At 38.6% G+C, this 20,638-nt stretch overlaps 1 protein-coding gene across 7 annotated transcripts in view; it reads right to left on the reverse strand.

Annotated features, from left to right (window-relative positions):
* COL25A1 (collagen type XXV alpha 1 chain) overlaps nt 1-20,638 on the reverse strand; it is a 452,942-nt gene that overhangs the window by 43,146 nt on the left and 389,158 nt on the right. For 6 of the 7 annotated variants that reach the window (XM_033214966.1, XM_033214965.1, XM_033214968.1 and 3 more), the window contains 5 exons: nt 16,454-16,516; nt 10,553-10,621; nt 9,743-9,787; nt 7,608-7,652; nt 6,326-6,403 (listed from right to left, as the gene is read on the reverse strand). In XM_033214966.1, the coding sequence (XP_033070857.1) occupies nt 6,326-6,403; nt 7,608-7,652; nt 9,743-9,787; nt 10,553-10,621; nt 16,454-16,516 (300 nt within the window). The remainder of the gene's footprint in view (nt 1-6,325; nt 6,404-7,607; nt 7,653-9,742; nt 9,788-10,552; nt 10,622-16,453; nt 16,517-20,638) is intronic. The other variant, XM_033214964.1, reaches the window with a different exon arrangement.

The raw sequence follows: 20,638 nt of genomic DNA on the forward strand, positions 1-20,638 counted from the left end.
AGTCTTTGCTGTTGTGAATAGTACTGCAATAAACATACGTGTGCTGGTACCAAAACATAAGTAGATTGGTACCAAAACAGATATATAGACCAGTGGAACAGAACAGAGGCCTCAGAAATATCACCACACATTTACAGCCATCTGATCTTTGACAAACCTGACAAAACAAGCAATGGGGAAAGGATTCCCTATTTAATAAATGGTGTTGGGAAAACTGGCTAGCCATATGCAGAAAACTGAAACTGGACCCCTTCCTTACACCTTATACAAAAATTAACTCAAGACGGATTAAAGATTTAAATGTAAGACCTAAAACCGCAAAAACCCTAGAAGAAAACCTAGGCAATACCATTCAGGACATAGGCAAGGGCAAAGACTTCATGACTAAAACACCAAAAGCAATGGCAACAAGAGCCAAAATGGATAAATGGGATCTAATTAAACTAAAGAGCTTCTGCACAGCAAAAGACACTATCATCAGAATGAACAGGAAACCTACAGAATGGGAGAAAGTTTTTGCAATCTATTCATCTGACAAAGGGCTAATATCCAGAATCTACAAAGAACTTAAATTTACAAGAAAAAAACAACCCCATCAAAAGGTGGGCAAATGATATGAACAGACATTTTTCAAAAGAAGACATTTATGTGGCCAACAAACATATGAAAAAAAGCTCATCATCACGGGTCATTAGAGAAATGAAAATCAAAACCACAATGAGATACCATCTCATGCCAGTTAGAATTGCGATCATTAAAAAGTCAGGAAACAACAGATGCTGAAAAGGATGTGGAGAAATAGGAACACTTTTACACTGTTGGTGGGGCTGTAATTTAGTTCAACCATTGTGGAAGACAGTGTGGCAATTCCTTAAGGATCTAGAACTAGAAATACCGTTTCACCCAGAAATCCCATTACTGGGGTATATACCGAAAGAATTAATCTAACTTCGGCCGAGCGCGGTGGCTCAAGCCTGTAATCCCAGCACTTTGGGAGGCCAAGACGGGCGAATCACGAGGTCAGGAGTTCGAGACCATCCTGGCTAACACGGTGAAACCCCGTCGCTACTAAAAAAAAATACAAAAAGCTAGCCGGGTGAGGTGGCTGGCGCCTGTAGTCCCAGCTACTTGGGAGGCTGAGGCAGGAGAATGGCGTAAACCCGGGAGGCGGAGCTTGCAGTGAGCTGAGATCCGGCCACTGCACTCCAGGCCGGGCGACAGAGCGAGACTCCGTCTCAAAAAAAAAAAAAAAAGAATTAATCTAACTTCTTAAAGTGCTAGAGAACTGTAACAAAATATACTGTCTCAAAAGTCTTAATCTCTAAAACATAATTCCGGATCCATGAATCATATTTTTGAATTAACATTTTCTGGTCTAAGTTCTGTGCTGAAAGTTCTATGGGGTTGATAACCGCTTTATGAACCCACAGAGGGGAGAACATTTCCTGTAGGGACTCTGGTCATAGAGAAACATTATTCAATTACATTTAAACTTGTAGATATCCGTTGAAAACCATCCTTCTGTTTTCCACTATTCCACTCCAATTTCTGATTTGAGCTGTTGTTACTGTTTTTTTTTTTTTTTTTAATTGTTGTAAAAGGTAAAATGTCCACAAACTGGGGGCAAGGTTATAAGGAAAAAGTAAGGTTCCAGAATTTTACATCACATCCGTGTAACATAATTCCATTCAGTTTATTCTTCAGGGATTCACCTAGAACAAGAACTGGATTTGTAGTTATGAGAAAGCTACTTTTTTGTTGTTGTTGTTCCTACAGTGGAGATAAGTCATTTAAACAAGGCTATTAGAAAATTAAGGAGTAGAAATAATTTCTTTATCATTGCCTTCCAATGACATGTTACATTTTTTTTTTTTTTTTTTTTTTGACACGGAGTCTCGCTGTGTCGCCCAGGCTGGAGTGCAGTGACAGGATCTCGCCTCACTGCAAGCTCCGCCTCCCGGGTTCACGCCATTCTCCTGCCTCAGACACCCGAGTAGCTGGGACTACAGGTGCCCGCTACCACGCCCGACTAATTTCTTGTATTTTTAGTAGAGACGGGGTTTCACTGTATTAGCCAGGATGGTCTCGATCTCCTGACCTCATAATTGGCCCGCCTCAGCCTTCCAAAGTGCTGGGATTATAGGCGTGAGCCACCGCGCTCGCCCTACATGTTACTTTTTAACTAGAAAACAGGATCATAAAGCCCTAAAAAGGAAAGGGAGCTTCAAATTTGAGCTCTCTGAGGTTTTCCAACATGTGCCATATATTAATTCATTTTTCACCTGAACATAATGGTAGTTTGTATTTTTTTACATTTAAGGATAACAACATGTTTAATAATGAGCTGCAAAATGAAAGATTATTATTAATGGTAACTGACCTAACAGATGGAGTTTAAATGATTTTGTTAAATAACTATGTTTGTGAAACTTTAAAATTGTATAGTGTTCCATCCAGCTAATAGAAAAACAAACGACAATAAGCTAACTTCACAAATACATAGTCTTGACCACCACCTGGAAGCACCAGTATGCAGACACACAGAGAAGTCCTAACGATGTGGCTCACCGTGCATTTCTTATATGTGGCAAATCTAAGTTAAAGCTATATAAACTCAGCAGGATTCTGTCCTGAACTCAAAGAATGAATTGAAAACCAGAATTTTTGGTAGTGATAAAGACATGCCATTCTCTAGTGAGACACGATGTGAAATGGGAGGCATGAACTACAGAAACTGCAAATTGGCTAAAGCCCAGCAGCCTGCTTTGTGATTTATTCCCTGAAATGTTTATCTGAATCTCTTTAGAATTAAAGGTTATTTTCTTTCATTTCTTATAATGGTGAAAGCTTAAACTCGCCCATGATTCATACTAGAGAACAGGTTTGGTTTAGATGACGATGAGAATTTTTTAAAGAGTCAGTTAGCAAACAGAGGTTTTACTGCTAATTTGTGGAAATTTAACCACCTTAAATAAAAATAAATAGCTTATGGCAATGTTTATGTAAATCTCAATCTTCAATAGAGGCAACAGTCAACTTTTATATTTCTAATATGGTATGATTATAACTGTAATATACTTCTACTTATCTGATTATCCTAGAGTATTTGTGGCAGATTGCTTTAAAAGGGGTAATAATGACATACCTGCAAAACTATAAATATCCATCACTAGTTAGAGAATTAGAAGAATAAATGTCTACTATCTCTTCTCAATCTAATGTATTAATTTTATGAGGGACTCAATTCACTAGAGCACTATGTTAGGAAAACCAACAGTTTTGATGTGAAAAGATAACTATAAGCACAGCAAATAGTTGCCTAACAACCAACCCCATAAGAAGAATAAACCTTTAGGTTGAGACATAAGCATGAACTAGTGATGGATAATGACTGTTTTGTAGTCATATAGAATTAAAGATGATAAAAAGAAACAGAGGTATCTTTTCATATCGAGATATAGGTGTCACATTTTTTAAAAAGTACAGTGCTTTTAGGCATATCAGTAGAAAGTGCTCAGAAGCTCTGAAAAATCACCCTAAGAATAGTATTAGGTTTTGTGGACTTACAGAAAAACATTTATTCCAATAACAGCCTCATTTTGCAGATAAGATCAATGAAGTATAGATACATTAAGCAATTTCCCCCAAATGACTGAGCTAATAGAGGGGAGATCAAAATAGAGATTTCCATTTTAGACTAAGGATAGCTTGCCTCATGCCAGGGCCAGTTCATGCAAAGAATGCTTTGAGAACTTGATCACAGTGTTGCAGAAAAATGCCCAATTATATAGGAGCAGTTCTTGGAGGATAAGAAAGTAGATACCCCTTAAAGGTGGTAGCAAGAATTATGGGGCCATTGGAGGTAGTTCAAGGGCAATTTACAACATTGCTTATAAGCTAAGTTTTTAAAAAGTCCCTATATTTTATAAGAACTTTGAAAACACAGTAGGCACACCAAAACTTCATGTTCTCTGTCTCTGTCTGCCTTTCTTTCCTTAAATAGTTATCAACTTGTGGGGAAAAGGGAACAATTTAGAAAACTAGTTCTAGAACTTGACAGTAGCCCAGAGGCCACTGATTACGTCGAATCCAGTTACACAGAGGAACACTAATTCAAGCTCTTGACTAAAGATACTGTCCAAGCAACACTTCTCCAAGCAGTAAACATGCTTCTCTTTGTATTTTACCAGAAGAAAAAGACTGAAAAGGCCAAAAAATGGGCTGAGCTGAAGATAGATTAAAAAAAAAAAAAAAAAAAGACTTAGTACTCTACTAGTTAAAAATGACAGTTGTAGCAAAGAACCTATTAGAGGTACAGATCTGTCATAATTAGATTGTGTTAGTAAAATCATAAAGATGGAAAAGTCAAACAGGTACAAAGTGGCAGAGAAATATTTAAAACAACTAATGTGGCTTACAAGCAAAGAAATGGCTTGTACATGAGTTAAGTATACTTATTCAACCAATAACCATTTATTTAATATTTACATATCTAGACAATATAAGCATAAAATGTTTTTCTATCACCAAGCTTACAATCTCATAAGAGGTAAGACTAAAATCAACTATGGAGTTTGATTTTCAATGGTAAACCACCAGAACCCCACTACTAATGTTTGGATTAAGAGGAAGAACTCATCTGAGTGGCAGCAGTGGATTGATGTGTAGAATTTATATGGGAAAGAAAGGAAAGAAGAGTGGGATGAACACAGGCAAAAAGGGGGAGATTTGTATGGATATGATAAAAATGATTATATCAGGGGAGACTCTGCTGTGGAGAGATGAAAAGTTTTCCACAGGAAGGGCATGACTATAGGGGCTTAAGGTAGAGAAGCTTTGGCTTGATAGAGTAGGCAGAAGGGGGGTCATTAGGTTTCTGAGCAAATTAGAAGCATCGAAGCCATGATCATTTATAAAAATTAATCTTGGAGTGATACACAAGATGAATTAGAAGGACAACGAGGTACTAGGGAAAGAGTCATTGGTCACGGAGCTGTTGCTGTATTAGGCATGAAGTAAACAGGATGTGGACTCAGTTGGGAATGGAAAGAACAGGCAATCTCAAGAGATACTTTGAAAAAGGGAATAGAAGCCCCTTGGTGAGATAGAATAAGTAAAGGACTAAGAATAGTTTAAAAATGGCTCTAAACTTTCTATTCCCCCAAAATCCAGATTCACAGTATCACTAACAGAAACCGGTTACTTAAAAAAGGGACTCATTTGGTAGGTGGGAAAGGTAACCAGTATAATTGTGTGTATTGGTGGAAGTTGATAAAGCATTCATACTTCCATAATGAAAATATTCTTGGACAGCTGGGAGCATACACAGATTATATCTGGAGACGAAAGAATTGAGAGCCATAATGTGGAAGAACACAGAGGGAGTGGCTGTACCAAGAAAAGATCAGAGATTTGAGGATACTAGGAAATAGACAGAGAAATTAGAAACACCAAAATACAGGTGATACGCCAGAGAAGAAGAATGGAAAAAATGAAATGAAAGTAGAAGGTCAGAGAGACCAAAAAAAAAAGTTTCAAAAGGAAGGTAGTTTGATATCAATATCACAAAAAAGTCAGGGGTGATGAGTCCAGTGGACTTGACGTAGAGGTTATCATTGACCTTTGTAAGAGAAGCTGCAACAGAATGATGATAAAGGCTAGAATGCAGGAGTCTAAACATGAAAAGAATGAATGGGAAGCAAAGGTGATAGAGACAAGCCACATAGTCGATTGCTTGCTTAATGAGATGAAAAGAATTATATGGTAGCAATAATAAGAAATACTTATAGAGGGCTTACTATGTGCTTACTCTTAGAGTATAATATATATTGTGCCATTTGGTCTTCTCAACAATGTTATGAGGAAGATACTGCTACCATCCTCATTCTGTAGACAGGGAAACTGAGGCACAGAGAAGTGAAATAACTTGCCCTAGGTCACACATTTAGTAAGCAAGAGAGCTGAGATTTGAATACAAGCAACTCCAGCCCCAGAGGCACAGAGCTCTTGATTGCCTTGCCACGCTCCCTCTGCAAGCAAGGAGGCAAAACTTGGCCAAACTAACACAAGGTTTATCCCTCATAAGGCTTAACTATATCTGAAGGTGGAAAGGAAAGGAAAGAAAGGATTGAAAAATGCTACAAAATAAAGAAGATAAACTGGGGCAGAGAGAAGGGGATGGGTTCTTGAGAACAGGGAGAAGGGGTGCCTTGAGCAGTGGAGTCCTCTGAGGATAGAGGGTGTGGAAGCTCATATTTGCACACATTACATGTGTGCTCCTCAGCATCCTTCTCAGTGTATGTCAGGGCAGGGAGCAGTCACTTGCCTGTAAGGCTTCGTGGAGGTTGCCGTTGTAGTCTATGATCTCAGTGGCTCCTTGATCCCCTTTTTGACCAGGTGGACCCTATGACAAAACCAATCAAGGGAAAATCATGGATATTAGCTTAGCATGTAGGGTGGACTATGGCAGAAACAGAAACATAATTCACAGCTCTCTCTGACCATCATTTCCCTACTAAGGCCCAACTGTACTTTAGAATATATAAATAATTATGTTCAAAATGTATCCTTATTTCAAAGGAGGCAAATCACTTCTTATATCCTGTTTTTGGTATGTTCAATATATGAAATCTGATAAAAAAATACGATTTAATTTTTGAAACTATTTTCTGAAAATTACAATATAGGCTACTCTGATGTGACCTGTACAATTTTATTTGCTTTATTCATATTTATTAAAGCATCCTCCTTTTGTTCCTCATCCATACTTCATATATTGCTTCCTCATTCTTTTTTTGAGATGGAGTCTTGTTCTGTTGCCCAGGCTGGAATGCAGTAGTGTGATCTCAGCTCACTGCAACCTCTGCCTCCTGGGTTCAAGCAATTCTCCTGCCTCAGCCTCCCATGTAGCTGGGATTACAGGCATGCACCACCATGCCCAGCTAATTTTTATATTTTTAGTAGAGTTGGGGTTTCACCATGTTAGGCAGGCTGGCCTTGAACTCCTGACCTCAGGTGATCCACCAGTCTTGGTATCCCAAAGTGCTAGGATTACAGGTGTGAGCCACTGCATCTGGCCCTCATTCTTTAAAAAGATAGAACATTGTTCTGTAGAAAAATGTTGGCTTTCCCATCAGGAATGAATGCCACAAAAATTAAACCAAATAGGGAACAAACAATAGAATACATGTATATTTTTAAGACTTCTACCCTACTTACTAGATCTGCTACTTAACTTCCATTAGTCATGTCATAATTCCCTTTTTTTAAAAAAGGATGCTGAACATACGGGTTATTGCTTTCTTTATAATTGAGTTAATTGAAAAGTGGAAAATTCCATTAGCTGGATCGGAACAGAGGGAAAGTAGACAGGGGGAGTTCTTCAAACCTTCTCAAAGAAACTTAGTTTATGTGTTGGAATCCCTACACTCACTGCTTCTGGTGAGGAAAGAAAAGGAAGTAGGGCATTTCAGGAATAATTACAGTAGTCTACCTTCAATACTATTATTGAGTATTATTAATACAGATGTCATATGAACAGCCATGACATGAATTCAAATCTGCGATTGTAGGAAGCAAAAGTTTAGATGGATGAGAGGAACACTCACCCTTGGTCCCTGAGCTCCAGAGTCCCCTTTGTCTCCACGATCCCCCTTTTCCCATTGGAAAGAGAAAAAACTTAATTAGAAGTGGGACAGTCTAGAAATCTCTCATCTAAGAATGTATTTATACCATACAGAAGCACCTTTAATATGAACTTCTGAAGTGAAAAATAACAGCAACCACCACCAAAATGGCAAATGCTTTTTTAAAGATACAGCTTGAAAAGAACTAAAATTCCTTTTTAAAAAAAAATTTCCTTTTCAGGTAATAGAGTATCTTGAAACAACAATATATATGGTAACTGTCTCACTAGGTAGGATCTGCAAAGGCAAAGCAAGAGGTTTCTATGGCACCCAAAGTAAGTTTTTACCTTGCAGATTGAGACATGTTCTTCCTTTTTATGAAGAGATTTGGGGCAAAGGGAAAAAGAGCCAACAATTGTGTTGTTTTTCCTCTGAGAAGAAAAGTATAGATAATTGGGACAGGAAAGGAGTACAGAGCTCATTCTAGGGAGAATTAGGAAAGGAAGGTCACAGGCTAGGCCTCCCTCTGATGATGGGGATCTAAGGAAAAGTTCATCTGTAGATATAGGCATTTTAACACTCAGACAGTGCTGAAGTGGACAGCAGCCAGCTGGAACAGGTTGGCAGGGCTGAAGGTCAGAGGCAGGGCAGACCCAACGCTCTTTTTTCAGTGCAATATGAAATTTATCTGACGTTTCAGTGATGGTGGCATTACCTCAACTGTAGAGCAGCAGGAATAGTCTAAGCCCTCAACATTCTTAGAAATGTAAACTGAAACTTTGGAGAAGAGATTTGAACATGTGTAGATTTAAAGGTTCTTTAAAACAGCCTTAAATCGATAGGGTTCTTTTTCTGTACAGACTTCAAAGCATTTTTATTTATTTTTATTTATTTTTATTTTTTTATTATACTTTAAGTTCTAGGGTACATGTGCATAACATGCAGGTTTGTTACATATGTATACTTGTGCCATGTTGGTGTGCTGCACCCATAAACTCGTCAGCACCCATCAATTCATTTATATCAGGTATAACTCCCAATGCAATCCCTCCCCGCTCCCCCCTCCCCATGATAGGCCCTGGTGTGTGATGTTCCCCTTCCCAAGTCCAAGTGATCTCATTGTTCAGTTCCCACCTATGAGTGAGAACATGCGGTGTTTGGTTTTCTGTTCTTGTGATAGTTTGCTAAGAATGATGGTTTCCAGCTGCATCCATGTCCCTACAAAGGACGCAAACTCATCCTTTTTTATGGCTGCATAGTATTCCATGGTGTATATGTGCCACATTTTCTTAATCCAGTCTGTCACAGATGGACATTTGGGTTGATTCCAAGTCTTTGCTATTGTGAATAGTGCTGCAATAAACATACGTGTGCATGTGTCTTTATAGCAGCATGATTTATAATCCTTTGGGTATCAAAGCATTTTTATACGTCTTTCTACAGATTCCCATAAACTGGGTAAGGATGAATAAAGATAAGCAGGAAAAAAGATTATAATTCTTCCCATCCACAGTATGCTAATAACATTGATCATAATAAATTTGCTATGAATGAAGCGTTAATAATCTTTGCTCTCTGTTTTCTTCATCTTGCACACATTTTTTTTCCATGTTAGTAGCTAACAGCATTTTAAATAACATGATTCTGCTGACACTATATATGTTATTGCAGATAGTATAAAGAGTATGAAATAGAGGAGAATTTCAATTGGCAGTAAAATTTCAATGCAACGAAGGGAGTCAATTAAAAAGCAGAGTATAATTTGAGCATTTATCACAAAGATAGCCAGGAAATGAAAAATTAGATTATATAATACATAATTTAAGGAAAGTTCTTAATTTTTTTCCAAGAAGCTATTCCTATGAAATAGGAAATACAACTTTTCTTAAGGAATTTTCTGAAGCACAAGACTATGCAAAAACAAGCAAGATGAAATAAACGTATTGTTTTGAGATATCATCATAGAGATACTGCAATCCATTTTGCAATAAGTATTGCAATTCCACTGTGTGAAAGAGTTTAATCTAAAACATGAAAAACACGCCTCTGTGGCAAAGGTAAAAAGCACAGATCTTGAAGGCCTCATGTTATATTTAAATGGTTATCTGGTTACTGACCTTTGACCCCTTTGGGCCTCTACTTCCTGATTCACCTTGTTTCCCCTATTACAGGAGAATAAGAGTATAAAAAAGATAAAATTATAGAGGAGATAAGAACAGAAGAAAAGAAATTAGCAGTCACTCAGAATAATGAAGAAAAATGGAAACACTTTATTTTAACTGCCTCAATATATGGCTCTACAGAATGTTGGTTATTATAATACTAAACATAAGTATCATCACTATATCATCAGTTCATTCCATTATTATTCTGAAGGCTGCCCTCCCATCAGTGGATGAGAAGAGTTCTGTGAATAATTCTCATTAGTCTCAACAGTGTTGGCCTGCATCAATTTCCTTTTCATCAAAGAGTAAATCGTTTCCTGTGTCTCCAGGAGGGGCTATTAAAATAAAGTGTGACCATACTAGTTTGCAGAAAGTTTAAATGAATAAGGTTGAACAGTCAAATAAGTCCTTAGCTCTAATATTTTCAAGGTGTTACGCCCCATTAAGTTACCATAGAAACTAACACAGCACTTATCAACAGGGATTTTTTCTCAGTAAGTTTTAATACACATTGAGTGATAACGTGTTAATATGACAGCACTTCTTTTACATTTGGATATGCTATCAGTTTGCTCACTGAACAGAGTAAACAGGGTGAGATGAATTGTAAAATCTCTTTTGAAAAGAACCAGTTGATGTGCATTTCAACAAACTATTTGTGATCTGGGATGTTTTAATACCTGTTGAGAATGTTTTCGTTTTTTGTGTTCTAAATCAAATCAAGCCAGAGAATGGTTATTTTCCAATGTAAGAATAACTGACCTTTGGTCCGGGGGCTCCGGGTTCCCCTCGCTCACCTCTTCCAGGAGGCCCTGCTTCCCCCCGTTCACCCTGTCACAAATTGCAAAACAGGTAAATGGCCATTCCCCCAACCCAGGCTGGTCCCTGTAGATTAATAAATGAGTTGAATGAAACCAAAGAAAGCAGAGAGTTTTCATTGATTTACCCAGTACCCAGCATTTTATTTATTCATGTTATCTCTTAACATGAATTATTTTATAATCAAAACAATTTGTGATGGTTAATTTTAGGTGTCAACTTGACTGGATTAAGGGACACATAGAAAGATAATAAAACATTGCTCTGGGTGTGTCTATGAAGGTGTTAATGGAGGAGACTGGTGGGTGAGTCTATTGACTGAGTGAGGAAGATCTACTTTCAATGTGAGGCGGCACCATTAAATCTGCTGGGGGCCCAGATAGAAGAGGAAAGGCAAACTCTGTCTTCCGGAGCTGAGAGCCCTTCTTCTCAGTCCTTGGACATCAGAACTCCAGGTTCTTGTCTTTGGATTTTGGGACTTGCACCAGTGCCCCTCAGGCTCTCATGCCTTCAGCCTCAGACTGAAAGTTACACCATCTGCCTCCCTGGACCTGGGGCTTTCCAACTTGGACTGAGCCATGCTACTGTCAACCCAGGGTCTCCTCCAGCTTGCAGATAGCCAGTTGTGGGACTTCTCAGCCTCCATAATTCCATGAGCCAATTACCCTAATAAATCCCCACTCATCTATCTATCTCCCTGGATATATCCTATTGGTTCTGTCTCTCTGGAGAACCTTGACTAATATGCAATTATCCAATGTTTGTATTATCCCCATTTTATGGATAAGGAAATGGTTTGGTAAATGCCTGTCAAATAGCTATGTTGGTAAATAGAAAGACCTTTAAATGGAATTGATAAAGACCATCATTATACCTCAAAATAGGAATGAATATCCATTTTCATTCTGCAGTCACTTTTCAAGAACTGCTGGCAAGAAGCATGGCAAAGTGGTTAAGTTCCTGGCTTTGTAATCCAGCATCTTAGGTTTTACTCCTGGCTCTGCTATTTACCAATTCTGTGTTCTAGGGTAAGTTAGTTAGGTTCTGTACACCTCAGTTTCCTCTGTAAAATGGACAAAGTTAATAGTACTCATCTCATAGTTTATGAATGTAAAAGTGTTCAGAATGGTGCTAGTCACACAGGTTTTATAGTTTTTTTAATATATTCATATCTCTGTGAAGTATAAATATGGCTACTGTCCTCAAGGACCTAGTGATGTAGTTAGGCAGACAAGAGCCGCAAAAACCCAAAATAGTTCAGGATTAAGGAGTAATATAAGGCCATATATGACAGAAGGGGAATCCCCATTGATTTCTGTTATTGTGGATTGGATCCCTGGAGGTGAGATTTGAATTGTGTCCTGAAGGATGAGTAGGGTTTATTTCATAATTATTGCTGTTAATGACTGTAGCATGGATGAGTGCAGGAACTGCACAAAACACTTTACATGCATTATCCTATTTAATCCTCAGGACAGATGAGAAAAGTTTTATTATCCATATTCTACAGATGAGGAAGCCAAAGTTTGGAGAGGTTAAGTAACTTGTTCCAAGTCACAAAGCTTTTAAAGTGGGTAAAACTGATTGTACTCACACTTCAATTTTTGCATAAATGTTTTAAATGTACATCTTTGCACATCTCTGATCATTTTCTGAGGATAAATTCCTAGTTGGAAAATTGCTAGGTCAAAAAGTATGGATATTTTTAAAAACTTGCTAAATTGCCCTCCAGGAAGATGGTGCCTTTTAATACTCCCTAAACACAGAGTAAAGAGTATCTGGCTTCTTGCATAAGGGGTAGAATTTCAATCATCAAACATTTAGAATTCAGACTGTTGATGACATATTTATGGATGAAAGAGGTGCTCTCCTCACTGAAGAAAATACTTCATCTTGGAAAAGATAAGAAAATAGAATTGGATCTGTGGTGGGTCATGTAGGGCTTTAAATTCCAAGATCCTTATCTGTATCATGCCCACTTTGGGAAGCTTTTGTGGTTTTGTATGGGAGGTGGGATAGGTTAGTCAAGGGTTAAGAAAGACAGGAGGCAAGAGTTAAAGACTCAGTAGGCTTCTCAACAGCAACTGAAGAGGTTGTGAAAATGGAGAGGTTGAGAGAAAGACAAGGGACTTCTCTAGATACAGGAGATAGACACAATGGCCCAGAAACGAAAGGGCTTTTTGCTTTTTATCATCCCCCACCCCATTACCCTGTTGAGTGAGACTAAGGAGCTTCTATTGGTATATGAAAATTATTTTTAAAACTGTAAAGTATTTGGTGTTTCTTTTAATATTTTACTTTAAGAATTACAGAATAATTCTAAAACAGTCCACTATGAAAACCCCTTAAAAATCATTTATCTGTAGTTTGCCACAAGAGTGAAGTCTATACATCTTAACTTTTTTTTTCTTTTTTTTTTTTTTTTTTTTCTGAGACAGAGTCTCGCGCTGTCGCCCAGGCTGGAGTGCAGTGGCTGGATCTCAGCTCACTGCAAGCTCCACCTCCCGGGTTTACACCATTCTCCTGCCTCAGCCTCCCGAGTAGCTGGGACTACAGGCGTCCGCCACCTCGCCCAGCTAGATTTTTGTATTTTTTAGTAGAGACGGGGTTTCACTGTATTCGCCAGGATGGTCTTGATCCCCTGGCCTCGTGATCCGCCCATCTCGGCCTCCCAAAGTGCTGGGATTACAGGCTTGAGCCAACGCGCCCGGCCCTTACATCTTTACTTTTTAACATTTATATATTTTTAGAGAGGGGATCTTGCTATGTTGCCCAGGCTGGAGTACAGTGGCTATTTACAGGCACTATCATAGCACACTACAGCCTCAAACTCCTGGGCTCAAGTAGTCCTCTGGCCTCAGCATCCTGAGTAGGTAGGATGACAGGTGTGCACCACCACACCCACCTAGAATCACTTTTTGTTACATCCTTTATTAGTTCCCTATCACTCTCTGAAATCATATTATTTATTTGTTTACTTCTTTCCCTCCTTCCATCTGTTCCTCGCCCACACTGCAATGTAAGCTTCAGGAGAATAGAAACTATTGCTGTTGCATTTACTTCCCATGCTTAAATGCAGAAAAATATTTGGTAAAAACATTGGCAAATTAATGAATAAACAGTATTAGTAAAAGTATTCTAAAATATTCTGACTAAAGCCCCATTTCTTTTCTTTTCTTTTTTTTTTTTTGAGGCAGGGTCTCACTCTGTCACTCAGACTGGGGTGCAGTGGTGTGATCTCAGCTCACTGCAACCTCTGCCTCCTGGGCTCAGGTGATCCTTCCACCTCAGCCTCCTAAGTAGCTGGGACTACAGGCATGCGCCACCATGCCCAGATAATTTTTGTATTTTTAGTGGAGATGGGGTCTCGTCTCGTTGCCTAGGCTGGTCTCAAACTCCTAGACTCGAGCAATCTGCCTGCCTCAGCCTCCCAAAGTGCTGGGATTACAGTCGCAAGCCACCATTCCCAGGTTCCTCCCCCCATTTCCTTAGCCTGATCTAGGTCCCTTTCAGGTACTAATGTAGATACAAAAGATGCAGCATTTTTTGATGCCATTACACATCTTCCTTGATTATGATCTCTCTTCACTGTGTTGGGAATAAGAAACATAGTCTTAGCTACTTTTTAAATCTGAATTTAGTGGTACAAATCCAGATTGTCTACACAAGTAGAAGAGTGGTGTTCAGCTGAAAGAGATTTTAAAAATAATCATGACTTTCCCATTATCATACTGAACCAACCATAACATTTATACTTAGCATATGTGGATTCAACACGAATTAGATATTTAAATAATATTCATGTGTGTATACGTGTGCACGTGCATGTTGCTGTTTTAACAGCTGATTTAAGGTAGGTAATTCAGCTGACAATTAACCTCAAAGTAATGTTAGTAAAATGAATTTCCTTTCCATATCCCCTCTGTGAAAATACAAAATAGGTACAGTACATTCTTTACTTTTATTTGGGGTTCAGAGTAGTATCTGTTACATGAGTACCTGGTCTATAAAATCATGCTAGATTCTTCATAACAGTAATTAATGTTGATTTCATGCCTCTATGTCTGGAACTTTTTCTGAAACTGCAGAATAGTTTAAAATCAGGTAACTAAAGAAAAGATATTTAGGAATGAACTCCACTCTCTACTGCTTGCGTTTTCTCTATTTTCCCTTGTACAGCACACAAAATGTCACACACGCTTTTAGATCCAGTTCACGCCTGGCTTTCTCCTTCATTGACCAGGCCTCCCTTTCTTTGTGTATCATGCTCATCTGTGAGGCTGCCTTCTTTCCTCCCCTGGCTCTGAGGCTGCAAGCCTGAATAAATACAACAGTTCTTGTATTAACAGGGAATGCTCATTATTTTCTTGCTCTCTCTCTCTCTTTTTATTCCAGAAAGGCATTTCTTGTGTGAATCTGCTCAGGCTAAAACAGTCATTCCTCATATTTTGTTAATAAGCCTGACAGCTCATGATGTGAAGAAATTTCTTAAGAAAACAATTTTGCATAATCTGATGGAGTTTCAGTCCCCCCTAGGACACACATACTTTCCATTTACTAGGTTTAGAGTTATTTTCACTTGACCAGAAGAAATGAGGACCCTTCTGTCAGAACAGACCATGAACATATTTCTGCAACTCTTGGAAATCATCCCTGGCTTATTTCTGTTGAATGCAATACACATTGAGGCAAAGACTGCTATGGTTTAAAAATAAAAGAATGTAGTTTGATGTAATTTTGCCCCTTCTTTGATTCATGAGTCTGTCATGAGTAAAGTTCTATCATCAGAGCTGTACTTTTTATGTCTTTCAGGGTAGATTAAAAGAGAACTCTGGGTCTGACTGTATTCATAGCAGCACTTTTTTTTTTTTTTTTTTTACATGGCAGCACATAGATTTTGCTTTTAGAGCCCTCTCTATGGTTGCCAAGCAGAAGATCATGAGATGGTTTTCATTATAGAATATTTTTGCAGACATTACTCAGAGTAGATCCTTTTGGGATGAGGCACTTAGGAATCTATATGACATCAGTACTTGCCTTTGAAATCTGGGGAGTAATGGGAATTGTAATAACCTTTGATTTACAAGTATATCCTGAAAATGGTGATGAGGAGCAGCAGTTAATGAGTTCTATCTCTCCTCCTCAGAATTCCTCTACTTTTCCATATGGCCAGGAGGCTAATAGCATCCTATCAGTTTAGGAGCAATTTGGGGGACAAGTGGAACAATTAAAATATTCCACCATCCTGTTGTCTTGCCTAAGGCTTTCTAGAATTAACTTTCCACTACTCAATATTAAACACAGTGGTCCCATTAGAAGTGTTAGTAATAGGTAGGTTAAGCTGCTTTCATTCTCTATTAGGCAAAAATATCTGGCAAACTAAATTATGAAGTTATCCCACATTTCTTTCAACATAGTGGACTAAAAATATATGACAAAAATTTCAGAAAGAAGAAATCAAGCAGGAAAGAAGGAGGGAGGGAGGAAGAAAAGAAAGAAAGAAAATAAAAGAAAAAGAAAGAAAATAAAGAGAGAAGGAAAGAGAGAGAAAGAAAGGAGGAAAGAAAGAAGGAAAGAAAGAGGGAGGGAGGAAGGAAGGAAGGAAGGAAGGAAGGAAGGAAGGAAGGAAAAGGGAAGGAAAGGAAGGGAAGGAAGGAAAGGAAGGGGAAGGGAAAGGAAGTGAAGGGAAGGAAGGAAGGGAGGAAGGAAAGGGAGAAAGGAAGGAAGGAAAGAAGGAATGAAGGAAGAGAGAGAAAGAAGAAAGAAGGAGAGAAGAAAGAAGAAAGAGAAAAGAAAAGAAAGAAGGAAGGAAGGAAAGGAAGAAAAAGAAAGAGGCCCACTTACTTTTGTTCCTGGTAAACCTGGTAAGCCTGGTTCTCCTTGAGGGCCAATGAAACCTGGTTCTCCCTTTAAAAACATGGGCATATGAGATCATTAACAATTTGACAATAAATAAATAAATAAACAAACAAACAAAGCTAAACTCATTTTCTTCTACTGAGATTTTACTTCCTTGATTATACACAGCTTTCTTGCCAAGATCCAGGTACTGACTATAAAATTAATCAAAACTGGTTTTAATCAGTGAAGACACTTTGAGCAAAACTTTGGAGAAGTTTTAGAAAGTAAAAGTGACTAAGTAATCAGATAAATGTCCTTATAATTTCCTTCCTCATCTGTTGTCCCGTGTTTCTTACCACTTACCAAAACAAGATGCATTATGTTTGGGTGAATATGGTAGGTAGCCTCTAAAATGGGCCTCAATAATCTTACCTCCTGTTGTTCATCCCCTTGTGTAATCCTCTCCCCTAGAGTATAGACTGGATTTACTGACTCACATCTAATGAACAGAATATGGCAGAAGTGATGGGGTATCACTTCTGAACCTAAGTTGTGAAAAGTCTGTGGCTTCCATTTTGGGGGCCCTTTCTTGTTCTCTCTTAATTGGATCACATGTTTCGAGGACTGAGGTCTGCCCAACCACATGTGTGAACTTGGGAGCAAGTGCCTCACCCTTTTGGAGTCCTCAGATGAGACCATAGGCCTGGCTGCCAGCTACACAGCCATCTCATGGGAGACTGAGCCAGAAGCACCTAGTTATGCTGTGCTTGAATTCCTGTCCCTCACAAACTATAAGACAGTTAATGTTTGTTGTTTTAAGCCACTAACGTTTTAAAGGTATTATGGTAGGCAGCAATAGATAACTGATGCAATGAATGTTGTTAGGGAAGAGATTCAGGAGTGTTCAGCATGAAAAGAAAACTATCTCTCCTTGCCATACCTCCAAAACCTTGTCTCCACTACCTAGAAGAAACCCAGCAGTAAAACAAAAATATATTTCATCTTGGTCCGCGATTCCTGGCACTAACCTCCTAAAATTGAATTTTCTGAGCGATAGGATAGAGAAGGAGCATCTTTTGTTATTCAAATCAGTTCCTTTCAACCATCCCTTAGTCTATGTCACTGAGTTGACTCTCATCGACGCCCTAGACAGCTTCAGGATAGGAACTGGTCGCCAGAGGAGCCAACGGCATAGGAATGTGGGAACTTTCTGCCCTACCTCCCAGCCTCTGGGGAGGGGACAGGGTCTGGAGATGAGTCCAACCACCAATGGCCAATGATTTAATCAATTAGGCCTACGTAATGGAACTTCCATAAAAGGCCCTAAACAACAGGGACTAGAGAACATCCAAGTCAGTGAGCACATCCATGCACTGGGAGGGTGGAATATATCAACTCCATGGAGACAGAGGCTCTTGTGCTCTGGCCCCTTTTGGACCTCGCCCTATGTACTTCTTCATTTGGCTGTTCATTTTTATTAACTGTAACAGTATATAGCACCTTCCTGATTTCTGTGAGTTGCCATAGCAAATATCAATCCTGAGTCGGGGGGTTGGGGGCGGGATGTGCAAACCCCTGAATTTATAGCTGAGTCAGACAGAAGTACAGGTAACCTGGGGGCTCAATACCTGTGCCTGGTGACCAGAATGAGGTCACTCTTATAAGACTCAGCCCTTAAATCTGTTTGATACCAACCTGGGGAGTTAGTGCCAGAACAGGATCGAATTGTAGGACACCCAGTTGGTGTCAGAGAATCAGAGAGGTAGAGAACTGGTTTTGGAAAATACACTACATATTTGGCGTTGGAAAACACTTGAGATAAGCGTTCACATTATCTTGACTATCCGTAAAGTTTTATTTTCTTTTTTAACTATTTGAGGTCAAATATAAGAGTTTACCCAAAATCTGTAAGAAAATTTTAAAGCAAAAGCCATAATGGCTTTGTTCTCACTTCCTGTTTTTTCCCCCTCTTGGATGATTTCTGGAGTAGTTGTTAATATTTTAAAATATATTTGATTTCCTTCTAAGGCAGTAGTATTTCAACCTTTGTTTCATGATACATGGAACTGAGCAGCAATGTATAGATAAAATGTTTTATAAGACATGATAAAATGTCAGGCTGGGTGCAGTGGCTCACACCTGTAATCCCAGTACTTTGGGAGGCTGAGGTGGGTGGATCACTTGAGTCCAGGAGTTCGAGACCAGCCTGGGCAACATAGGGAGACCCCCATCTCTACAAAAAGTATGAAAAATTAGCCGGGTGGGATTGTGCGAGCCTGTAGTCTCATCTACTTAGGAGACTGAGGCGGGAGGATCGTTTGAGCCAGGGAGGTTGAGGCTGCAGTGAGACGTGATGGTGCCACTGCACTCCAACATGGTTGACAGAGAAGACCCTGTCTCAAAGAAACAAAACAAAATGACAGGCTAGAATGTCATCAAATATTTTCCACACAAGTCAATTTTTAAAATATGCTATAAAAAACCTTGGGTTTTGGGTGGGGAACAAAAGGATATCACCACCACCAGACATATATTGATAGATAACTCATATATATTTATCTCTAGCCCTGGTGCTCATGAGACTGATCTAAGAAAAAAAAAAAAAGGCAGGAGTGGGGAACTAATGCTTTAGGTTTATTGCTTGCACATTTTCTATAACTCTCTAGTCTACCTGTCCCATACCTTACACCTATTAGAAAGGAGAATCTGAAAATATAATTTTGGGTGGCTCTCTTAATGGTCTAAAATGAAAATCTGAACTATATTCAGAGAAATCAGTGGTGATTATTCTACTTCTAGTGAGAGAGTTTAACTAAAGTCAAACAAAAACATTACAAGGAATACATTTGTTTACATGTAAAATATTTCCCCTAACAAAATGATATATACAAATAAATATTTCCTTTGCCTTCCCAAGATAAATGCTGTGTTAAAGTCAACGTGTATCATTGGTAACAGCTTACTGTTGGGGGAATGTAATGCAAGTTAACATGTTGAAAGTTTATAGGAAGACAAGAATTCTTGTATACATTCAAGTGAAAATAAAATGATTTCACTTTTTAGCAAAACAAATAGATGCACCATTAAAGCATACTCATAAAAGAGAAGAAAAAAGAGTAAATGTTGCAAAACATATTCCTTATACAGGTTAGTGTTTAGTTTATAAACAGATGAAGCATGCAGGTGCATAGTTCACAAACAAATAAATAAGGCTTTGCGATCTCAGCTGCCAGGTAAAAGTGTTTTTTTCTTCCTTTTTTAAAAAATAGAAGATATGTTGTTTCCTTTAGTAAGTGTATAGAAAGTTCTTTTTTTTTTATGTGCTAGCTAAAAGCATTGATAGTTCTTTTAAACAAAAAATTCAGGGGAAAATTATTTCTAGATAGAAAATTAGCACTGCATTTGACAATCTCAATGATTTTAGCACAATTAATATTGACTGGTTAATTTTAAAGGCTTTGAGTATGATACGTTATACCTGATCATGCCACTTTAAGAAAGCATCTACCATATCTATACATTCTGACATGCTTCTTATTTCAATTTTTTCAAGGAGAAAACCACATACTTAATTTTAGGATCACAGTTTTCATCTATTTACTTCCAGAGGTCTGCATCATTTTAGAAACATTATCTCCATTTTCTCTATATCTTGGCAGGATGGGCAGGAGTTAATTATTGGTCTCTTTTTTCTCTCTCAGACTTCAAAAACAGTTGTTGAAGTAAATAAGGCATGGACATATTGACTCATGGTCTTCAGCTAGTTGGGCTATTTGTACTTCCCTAAGCTTATACCAGAGGTTCTCAAAGTGTGCTCTGGGGACCTCTGGAGATTTCTGGACCTTTTCAGAAAGTCTTTAAGGTCAAATTATTTTTACAATAACACAAAGACATTATTTGCCTTTTTACTTTCATTCCTTCATGAGTACACGGAGTATGAAAAGTTCAATAGGCCAGACATGGTGGCTCATGTTTGTAATCCCAGCACTTTGGGAGGCCGAGGCGGGTGGATCACTTGAGGTCAGGAGTTTGAGACTAGCCTGGCCAACATAGTGAAAACCTGTCTCTACTAAAAATGCAAAAACTAGCCGGGCGTGGTGGCTTGCACCTATAATTCCAGCTACTTGGGAGGCTGAGGCAGGAGAACCACTTGAACCTGGGAGGCAGAGGTTACAGTGAGCTAAGATT

This window comes from Trachypithecus francoisi, unplaced genomic scaffold (assembly GCF_009764315.1).
Source record: "Trachypithecus francoisi isolate TF-2019V2 unplaced genomic scaffold, Tfra_2.0 Lachesis_group1, whole genome shotgun sequence".
Lineage (NCBI taxonomy): Eukaryota > Metazoa > Chordata > Mammalia > Primates > Cercopithecidae > Trachypithecus > Trachypithecus francoisi.